Source organism: Centrocercus urophasianus, unplaced genomic scaffold (assembly GCF_019232065.1).
Source record: "Centrocercus urophasianus isolate 14NV4802_14NV808 unplaced genomic scaffold, USGS_Curo_1.0 seq_1144, whole genome shotgun sequence".
NCBI classification, from domain to species: Eukaryota; Metazoa; Chordata; class Aves; order Galliformes; family Phasianidae; genus Centrocercus; species Centrocercus urophasianus.
The window spans coordinates 45,880-55,811 of NW_024884303.1; the positions used below are offsets into that span (position 1 = coordinate 45,880).

General features: G+C 53.9%; 1 protein-coding gene across 2 annotated transcripts in view; it reads left to right on the plus strand.

Moving 5' to 3' along the window:
* PITX1 (paired like homeodomain 1) overlaps positions 1-9,687 on the plus strand; it is a 12,353-nt gene extending 2,666 nt beyond the window's left edge. Inside the window, exons 1-4 of one of the 2 annotated variants that reach the window (XM_042809272.1) lie at positions 2,975-3,126; positions 3,351-3,532; positions 6,298-6,503; positions 8,733-9,687. In XM_042809272.1, the coding sequence (XP_042665206.1) occupies positions 3,370-3,532; positions 6,298-6,503; positions 8,733-9,272 (909 nt within the window). In that variant the 5' untranslated portion in view covers positions 2,975-3,126; positions 3,351-3,369 and the 3' untranslated portion in view covers positions 9,273-9,687. Of the gene's footprint in view, positions 1-2,974; positions 3,127-3,350; positions 3,533-6,297; positions 6,504-8,732 lie in introns of those variants that run through there. The other variant, XM_042809271.1, reaches the window with a different exon arrangement.
* Positions 9,688-9,932: the final 245 nt, after the last annotated feature.

Genomic DNA, 9,932 nt, shown 5'->3' on the forward strand with positions numbered 1-9,932 from the left:
TTGGTTTGGTTTGGTTTGGTTTGGTTTGGTTTGGTTTGGTTTGGTTTGGTTGCATTCAACTGAGTTGGTTTGGGTCGGCTGGGCTTGGGTTGGATTGGGTTGAGTTGGACTTGGTTGAGGAATGTCTCCCTTATCCCTTGCCTCACTACTGCTATTTTTATTGTTTTGCATTTGTTTGTTTGTTTGTTTGTTTATTTTGGGAGGGTTTCCCTCTCCTCTCGGACAGAGGTGCACTTGGGAGGAGACGCTTTCATTTTCGTAACGATTCCCAATAATTTATAGACTGAATCTGAGTCCATACAATGCTAATAAATCTGAAGAGGAAAAGCTGGCGGAGACTTCTTAACTTCGCTGCCTGATATACGGCCCAGGTGGTTTTGTGTTGGCTACAAAAGCGGCCGCCAGCCGGGGACGGGAGCTCCTTTCCAAAAGTAGGAAAGCTCCTGCAGGGTCTCTGGCACAAGACTCGTTCCGGGATGATGGGGAGGGACTGCGGGCCCCTTCGAGACCACTGGGTGATTCTCCAGTTCGGTCTTCTCTCGTCCTCTTCTCAACTGAGTTACAACTGGCGTGGCCAACTCCAGTTTATTCATAAGAGCAGCGGCTCGTTCTTGCATTATTTATGGCAGGAGGAAAGGAGCTGTGTATTTGCGACCCTGCAGCCCTGGGCCGGGGGAGTCCCGGCTGCGTGGGCCCCGGGTCCGGCTCGGGCGGGCACTGCGAGGAATTTTCCCAAGCAAAATCACCACGGCCCCCGGCCCCAGTCCTCCACGGCCCTTCCCACACCCACGAGGGTCACGGATCCCTCAGGGGGTGTCCCCACAGGGACGGGTGGGAGGCTGCCCCGTGGCTGCGGCCTCGCTTCCCTTCTTCCAGCATCAAAAGATGCAAGGCGTGACGTCAGGGAAACGGGGCGTGACGTCACGCGGGGGTGACCGTGACGTAACGCCTAAAGGAGAGGGATGCAGAGAAGGGATGTTCCCGGCACCCGAAACGGAGTGGGCCTGGGTGGGGAAAAAGGAAAAAATGCAAATGTGGGGAGGACCGGTTTGTCCCGACAATGTGTCGTCCTGATAGAACGGGAGGAGACGGCTCTGTGTGACAGGAACCCTCCCAGCTCCTAAAGAGCAGAGCAAGAAAGCGCCCTGAGTCCCACATACGACATACATAAGGTGTTTGTAAGACATGCGTAAGGCGTATATAAGACATACAGAAGGCACATACAAGGCATAAAACAAACACGTATCTCCATGTGTGATACTCTGGATCCGTGTACAGGTGGGCAGTGGAATGCCTGATCATGGCCCGGGCATGGACACGCATGGAGAGAAGGGCAGGATGCCGGGCAGGGCACGGAGCCCTTCTCCACCCCCCCACCCCCCCGCCGGGCCCATGCCCCAGGGACGCCCTCAGAGGAAGAACGCTATCCCAGGAAAAGCCTCTGAGTCCTGGCTGAGCCTTTCCCTGAGCCCAGCAGAGGGATTTGATCCTAGAACGAATTTTGAAAATGTGTTTTATGGAGCAGAACAAAAAGTGAAAATTGGGCTGAGGGTAAAAAAAAAAAAAAGAAAAGAAAAGAAAAAAGAAAAAAAGAAATAAAAAATGAAGAAAAAAGGAAGAAGGAAAAAAAAAAAAAAAGAAAAGAAAAGAAAAGAAAAGAAAAAGAAGGAAAAATCCCGCCTCCGGTTTTCAAGCTGCTGTGAGCAGTGGGTTTAAAATAGCCGGAGCAGAGCAGCCGGGCTGTTGGCAGCCGCCCCCCAGCGCAGCAATCCTGGCTCCAGCCGAGAGCTCCCGGAGAGCTGCCCGGGGCTGCCCCTCTTCCGGCCCCGCAGAAATTCAAATAATAATAATAATTTGAAAATAAATAAAAAAGAAAGAAAAAGAAAGGAGGGGACTGTGAAATGTATCGGCTGCGGAGCTGGAAAGGAAAAGAAAGAAAATGGATAGAGACCTGAGCGTGACAGCACCTACCTGTCCACACCCTGAGCTGCAAAAGGCTTTGGAGATCAGAGGTTCAGAGCCGGACGCAACAGCCCGGTGAGGGAGGAAAAAAGCCCGCACTGCAGCACTGCTCCACTCCACTTTCCATAAAACAGTTCAAAAGTTCTCTCCCACATCTTTACTTGATTTGAAAGCAAAATAGAGTGTCAGGATGGATCAGTTAAAGGGGGCCGAGAAAATAAAGAGGAGAGAACGTCCCTTCCACGGGCAGAGCGCAGCCGAGATCCCCTCGCATCCCCTCGCCCTGTCCCCCAGATCACCGCTGCTGCCCTTCAGCGAGTGAAAAAAAAGAAGTGTTAGAAAGGGATAAAACCGAATCAGGCACAAATCCCTGGGGGCCGTTCCCAGGGCAACCCCCTCAGCTCGGAGGGATCCGTTCCCCGCGGGACTCGAACTCGCCGTGGGGTCGCTGCGCGGGGTGCGCAGCTTGCGCGGACAGGAGGCCCGGGGGGGGGGGGGGGGGGGGGGGGGGGGGGGGGGGATGTGCGCGGAGATGCGCGCGGGAACAACCTGCGAGGGATGAAAGGAGGCCAAGGGGTGCTGCCACCCCCCCACCCCCACCCAGAGGTTGAGGGCAGGCAGAGGGGGAGGGGGGACGAACCGCCCTCCGCACGGCTGGGAATGATTTTCCACCTTTCCATTCGTTATGAAATATTTTTAATACCTCGGCGAGGTATTTGGGGGAGGCGTCGGGGGGAAGCGGCGGGGGAAGGCTGGGGGAGCACCTTCAAGAGCTGCATTTCTCGCACGAAGAAGTCAGGAGGGGGGAAAGGGGTGCGGGGCGGCCGCGCAAGAAGCGCGCAACTTCGGCGGGGAGCGCGCAGGCAGGTCCGCCCGCGCGGCCGGGCTGGGCGAGCGCTAGATGGGAGTGATGCATGAGCGAGACGGGGAGGTTTTAACCTTCAGGGGGAGGAGCCCCGTTTAACTACAGGCATTTGTTCTAGGGCAGGTCACTTTAATCTCTTTAGCTTTAAACTGTCCAACTCGCAACTCGCGTTTCTCTATAAGGGATCTTTACCACTTTCCTGCCTATGCGGCCGGACTGCCGTGCCTCTCCCCGCGCAGAGCCCGGCGGCTTCCAGGCTCTGCCCAGATCTCTTCTTCCGACACCCTTAAAATAATACTGTTAGTAATAAGTGGATTTGCTTTTGTTTTTTGTTTTTTTTTTTGTTGTTGCTGTTGTGTTTTGTCGTGGTTTTTTTTTTCCCCTTAAAGAAAAAAAAAAAAAAACAAAAACAAAAAACGAGAGAGAGAGAAAAAAGGAGGGAGGGGGGAAAAAAAAAAAAAGCAAAAAAAAAAAAGCTCCTTGTTCCTTTCTGTGTGGAATAAACACCTGCAAACTCCCCCAGGCAGCCCGGCGCCCCCGCCATGGATTCCTTTAAAGGTGGAATGAATTTGGAGAGACTGCCCGAGAGCTTGAGACCCCAACCCTCCCATGACATGGCTTCCAGCTTCCATTTGCAAAGATCCTCGGAGCCCAGAGACCCGATCGAGAACTCGGCCAGTGAATCCTCCGACACGGAGGTGCCAGGTAACCCCCCCGCGGCCCCTGCCCGCTCCCCCCGCGCCTCCCCCTTCCCCTCCGCGTTTTCCCTCCGCGGGGCGCTCGGCGGTTCCGCGCAGCAGCGAGCGGCGATGTGGGCCGGGGGGCGGCTGTCCCCGCTGTCCCCGATGTCCCCATCCCCTCAGAACCCCGAGAAGGGGCGAGAGGGACCGGCACAGAGCGGCTGTCACCCGCGAAGAGGACACTCGCGGCCTCCGAGCCCCATCCTAGAGCTTCTTTCGTGATTATTTTTCTTTCTCCTTCCCCAAATTTTTTTTTTTTTCTCTTTCTTTCTTCTCTTTCTTCTCTTTCTTTCTTTCTTTCTTTCTTTCTTCCTTTCTTCCTTTCTTCCTTTCTTCCTTTCTTCCTTTCTTCCTTTCTTTCTTTCTCTCTCTCTCTCTCTCTCTCTCTCTCTCTCTCTCTCTCTTTCTCTTTCTCTTTCTCTTTCTCTCTTTCTTTCTCTTAGCTCTTAGTTATTTAAACAGCGATCAATTAATCACACCGAAGTGAACGGCGCTCTTCCTGGAGCGCGGTATTGCCAGATATTTCTGAAATCATGTCAGTTCTGCCCGGGTTTATTTTGCAGCTCGGGCGGTTCGGACATGGAAAAAGTTTTTTTCTGTCTGAGGAAGGGGGGAGGGAGAAAGAAAAAATATGGAAAATAAAAAATTCCCCGCAGAACGGAGGGAGCGTGGGGCAGCGCGGAGGGGACATGCGCGGCCACGGAGGACTTTGAGCAGGGGCTGCGCGATTTGCAGAGGCTCTCCGCGCCCTGACCTTCATGTGCGAGGGCTGCAGGGAAAGCTGTGGTTTCCCAGTTTGCATTTAATTGAAGTAGCAACATTTCCAGGGTGACGAGGGAAGCTGGGAGAGGAAAACAAAAGCTGCAGAAAGGAGCCCGATGGCCGTTCTGCTTTTCTCGGGAGGACTTTCTCTCTCATTTCACTTCACATTACTTTTTAAATAGATGTTGCTGCTCGTGTCGGTGTTAGCAGGTCCCGCCGCTGCAGCACGAGGCAGGGCCGGGCGGCACACGGCGATACGCAGCGCCGAGCTCCGCTCAGCAAACTGTGAGGGACCGGCGTCTGGAAGGGACTCCGAGATTAGAGGGGATTATTGGAGATTAGGGAGGGAGATTTGCTCCATTTTACCGTACCCCTCTATGTGACCCCTCGGTGCGGGGCAGGGCTGAAGACCTGCTGCTTTTTTTTTTTTTTTTTTAAATCTCCGAGGAGCTACGAAATACCTTTCACGTTCTCTTTCTTCCTTTATTATTGTTATTTATTTATTTTTAATGAGGGAAAGAAAAAAAAAAGCATAATAATAATAAGGCACAAATTCCAATTGAACCGAATGCTCTCTCTGTTTTGAAATGACACCGAGGCCCGAACTGAAGGCCGGGTTTCAGCTGAAATCACGGCGGGGCTGAACGCGGGGCCGCGGTCGCAGCTCATGGGGGGGCTTTGCTTTCTGTTTGCTCGGTGGTCCAGCGACCGGGGCAGCTCTGGGGCTGCTGCAGGCCTTGTTTGCTCTGCAAACCACTTAACTCCGGGAGAGGCCATCCGAGCTGCTATCGGCCTTTTCACCGCGTTGGGGTCTACGTTGAAGCTCTCTGTCCCTCCTTTTTATTCCGGAGGGCTTCCAGAGAGAAGGGTGACTTCTCCAGGCCGAGCTCCCCCGACCCCCTTCCCCCCAGCCCATCAGCCGCACGCAGCCCACGGTTCTGTTTAACGTCACAGAGCTGCAGAAATGCCCCCGCACCGCCGCCTGAGCCTGCGGGAAAGGCGCACAGCTCGGCCCGGGGGGAGGCGGACGGGCTGCGCGCCCGCGGAGTTTCCCTCGGGGCTGAAGTGCTCGCGTCCCGCAGCGGCACTGCGCGGAGCCCCGGCTCCCCTCCACCCTCCGTCCCCTGGCCCACATCGCTCTGCTTTTGGCCCTCGCAGTGCCGTTCCGACACGGAGCTCGGAGAGAAGCGAGGAGAGGCGTTCCGAAAGGTTCTGTCCCCCGCAGCCGAGGGGCCGGGAAGGATTCCCGCACTCCTGCTTCTATAGCGTGCAAATCCCGATCGCCAAAAACGCGACTGAGATTTTTGTTGTCGTTGTTGTTTGTGCTTTTTTCGAAACTCTTTTTTTTTTTTTTTTTTTTTTTTTTTCTTTTCTTTTTTTTTTTTGCTCGACCCGGGGTTAAAATAAACAGTCAGGTCCTAAAAGCATCGAAAGAGGGAAAAGGGGGAAAAAAAGAGAGAAAGAAAACAACAACAAAAAAAGTGGGGGAGTAAAGAGAGAGGGCGACTTTTGCAATTAATTGCTGCGGGTTTTACACCCCTGCCCTTCCAAAGTTTCCTGTCGCGGCCGAACACAACAAAGAAAACGGAGCAAAGATCGCGCCTTAGGGTTTAAAGGAGTAAAAAAAGTTGTCGTGGGCCGCAATGAGGGCTATGCCGCTGTTGTAATCCGCTCCTCTCGATCCCTTTCGCCCTTCAATCCGAGCCATGCGGGTCCCGCGATCTCCCCGGGCCGGGCCGGGCTGTGCTCGGTGCTGCGGTGTCGGTCCCTATGGGTACCCCAAGCACGGCTGTAATGGGGCGGGCAGGAGCGGGGGTGGGAGGGGGGTGGGGGGGGCTGCCTTTGTGTGCGTGTTTTTGAGTATGAAACAAACAAACAAACAAAAGAAAAGGAAAAAAAAATGTGTGAGAAAAAAACCCACAACCGATATATATATGTATATACCCAAACCCAAACATCCCATCGTAGAAAAAGAGAGAAGCGGAGAGCAGAAAAACGAGGACGGGGCCGCCGACGACCCGGCGAAGAAGAAGAAGCAGCGGAGGCAGCGGACCCACTTCACCAGCCAACAGCTGCAGGAGCTGGAGGCCACTTTCCAGCGGAACCGCTACCCCGATATGAGCATGCGGGAGGAGATCGCCGTGTGGACGAACCTCACCGAACCCCGCGTCCGGGTAAGATGGGCGCTGCGGGCCTCTGCTGGGCCGGGGGGAGCTGAGGGAAACGGCCCCTTTTGGGAGCGGGGCCGCTGTGGGATTGGTTTTGGTTGCTCAGATGGGTGGTGAGGTTGAAGAGGAGACATTCGGCTCCTGGCTGCGGAGGCGAATTAGGGCTGTGCCGGGCCTCATAAATGGGACGGTGGGATCGGGATGGGATGCAGCCGTTTTGTGGGGTGAGACTCTTCGGCTTGGCTCAAACCCTCGAGTCCTTTGCAATGTTCCGGTTATCCCCATAATCCCGGCAATAATGAGGACCCCCCCCCCAAATAAACCACCGCTCGGCGGCTCCTCAGGATCGCGGCTCAGCCCCCGGGATCCGCGCGGAGCGGTGCGGAGCGGCCGCGCATCCCCCGCAGGGGCAGCGCCGGACGTGGCTCCGCTGTTTGCGGGGCTGCCGGCAAAGTGAAGGACGGGGGGTTGGGGGGAGACCGCCCTCCAAAGTCAATAGCACGACACGTTCCCGTAAGGCGGAGGCGCTGGGTCTTTCTACGGCTCCGAGCCGATGCCATCCGGGAATATATATATATATAGCCTCGGCTGTTATTTAGAGAGATTTACTTGCGAGATAGCGCTGCGATGAACAGCCAACGCGGAGCGGCTCGGGCCGTATCGATCCGCAGCAGTTTTTCCCATCTCCGCTCGCCGTTTCCTCCCGAGATTTTTCCCTGCGTGGTTTCGGCCCCTCTGAGTGCTCACCAGGCCGGGGCCGGAGCAGAAATTCGGGAGAAAAAAAAAAGGGGGGGGGGGGGGTATCGAGAGTCACCCCTCAGCCCCGCGGAGCCCTTTCTGGTAATTAAACTCCGAGTGATCCAGTCGGACAGCAAAAATTCCGTCTAAAATCTTCCGAGAGTAAACACGCTCTCATCCGAAAGCATTGCACTAATTGCGCTCAAAACAAAACAAAACAAAGCCCGAGAGGAGACTGAACGGCATTAATATTGCTGGAATATTTCAGGAAGCAAATAAAACTAATATACGAGTGGCCATTAACATCATTTCGTTCTCCCTCTGTGCGGAGATGTTTTGGTTTGATGTTCTGAGATTGCAGATTGCAAATCTAACCTTAATTTGCTGTGAGGGCCTTCCTTTAAAATGTCTAGGAGCCATAATTAAAACTATTACCCTCATTTTCAGGAAATTCCTGTCTGGAAGCACCTTCCGAGGAGTATATTACAGGTTTTGAAAACGTTGGCTTTCGTTTCCTCTTCTTATTTAATACGGGAGTCTTTTTATTCTTGTTATTTTTTAAATTGGCTCCGCCATCCCTTCTTCCCTCGTAGTTTGTTGGTGTCTTTTTTTTTTTTCCTTCCATCCCCATGAACGTCTGTGAAAGAACGTTGCGCCATCGCTGCGCGGGGAGGGGAGGGCCGGGGCGCTCCGAGGGGCGCAGCCTCCGCGGGGCCGCGCGCAGTAAGGAGGGGGAGGCGGAGGAAGCTGAGAACCGAGCGCGGTGCTGCCGGGTTTAACTTGGGGAGAGAATTCGGAACCCGCGCTGCCCCAATCCCGGCCCGGCTCATGGCTCCCATCGCGGGGGGCTCAAAGCCTTTCCTAAAAGAAAAAGAAAAAAAAAGGAAAGAAAAGAAAATAGGAGAGAGAGCCTGGATCGGGTTTTTGCATCAAACACCAGGAGCGGCCCCTGCTCCTCTGTTTCCCAGTCAGGGCTGTAAATTCTCATTAGATATAAAGGCAGAGGCTGCATCCATCCAAGGGCCATGCAGGGACTGATTTTTTTTTTTTTTTTAAACCTAAACATACTAATCCAATCCCCTTTTTTATGATCTGTAACAGGGGACTTTTATTACACAGCATTAGCATTCGGAAACACGGCGGAGCCGGGGCGAGCCGGCCCTAATCAGAGCGGGCCGTGCCTTCTCCCCATGGCGAAGGGAGAGGGGCGGAGGGGGATGCGGACACCCGAGGACGGACGGCTGCGCGCAGCCCCGCTCGCAGATGCCGCTGAATATCGCCTGCGCGCGGAGATGCGCGGACAGGGAACAGAGGGGCAGGGAGAGATGGGACTGGGAACGGTGGGACTGGGAGCGATGGAGAGCGTGGGGAGGGTGGGGACGTCTGGGCAATGAGGGGTGGCCGGGAGCGGCTGCGCGCTACTTGCGCGCCTCTGCGCGGCCGGGAGCGCATCGTGCGCGGCGGGGCAGCTCTGACCGTGGCCTGTCCCTCCCTCAGGTGTGGTTCAAGAACCGCCGAGCCAAGTGGAGAAAGCGGGAGCGGAACCAGCAGATGGACCTGTGCAAGAACGGCTACGTGCCGCAGTTCAGCGGGCTGATGCAGCCCTACGACGACATGTACGCCGGGTACCCCTACAACAACTGGGCCACCAAAAGCCTCACCCCGGCGCCGCTCTCCACCAAGAGCTTCACCTTTTTCAACTCCATGAGCCCCCTCTCCTCGCAGTCCATGTTCTCGGCTCCCAGCAGCATCTCCTCCATGAACATGCCCTCCGGGATGGGCCACTCGGCCGTGCCGGGAATGGCCAACTCCGGCCTCAACAACATCAACAACATCAGCGGCTCCTCGCTCAACTCGGCCATGTCCTCTCCCGCTTGTCCCTATGGGCCGCCGGGCTCGCCCTACAGCGTGTACAGGGACACTTGTAACTCCAGCCTGGCCAGCCTCAGACTGAAATCAAAGCAGCACTCCAGTTTCGGCTACAGCAGTTTGCAGAGCCCCGGCTCCAGCCTAAACGCCTGTCAGTACAACAGTTGACGGACTTGACACGAACCGCCTCCGACAAACACCGCCGACAAAGGAAAAATTACTAAGAAAAAAAAAGTAAAAAATAAAGCAGAAACAAAGCGACGTTTAACGGAAATGAATATATATATGTGTGTGTGTGTGTATGTAGAAACCCGATGATGTGTAAAAGCAAAACCCGAGCAAGCGAGAGAGGGAAAGAAACAGCACAGACAAACAAACAAAAGCAAAATAATGGTGACAATAAGGATAATAATAAAACAAAACCCGAAAGCTCTGCGGACTTCGATTGTCTAAAAACAATAATAATAATAATACTGAATACAAATAAATAAATAGAAAGAGAGATCCGACGACACAACCAACAAAGCAGCGCTTTAAAAAAAAAAAAAATACAAACCGATAGTAACCATTAAAAAGCAAACCATTAAAAAAATTAAAAAATAATAATAATGATTTTAAAAAGAAAAATAAAAAAACAAAAAACAAAAAACCGAAAAACGGAAACGGACCAGAAAACTTTTGCAAGAGACACCGAAATCTGGTACATGGATGAGTTGCAATTTTTCTCTGGATGATGCGGGTTGTATGTGTTTACTTGAACTTGCACAGGAGGTGGTAAGGCGGCCGCTCCCTGCGGCCATTGGGGGCGGCCCGGGGGGTGAGATGGGA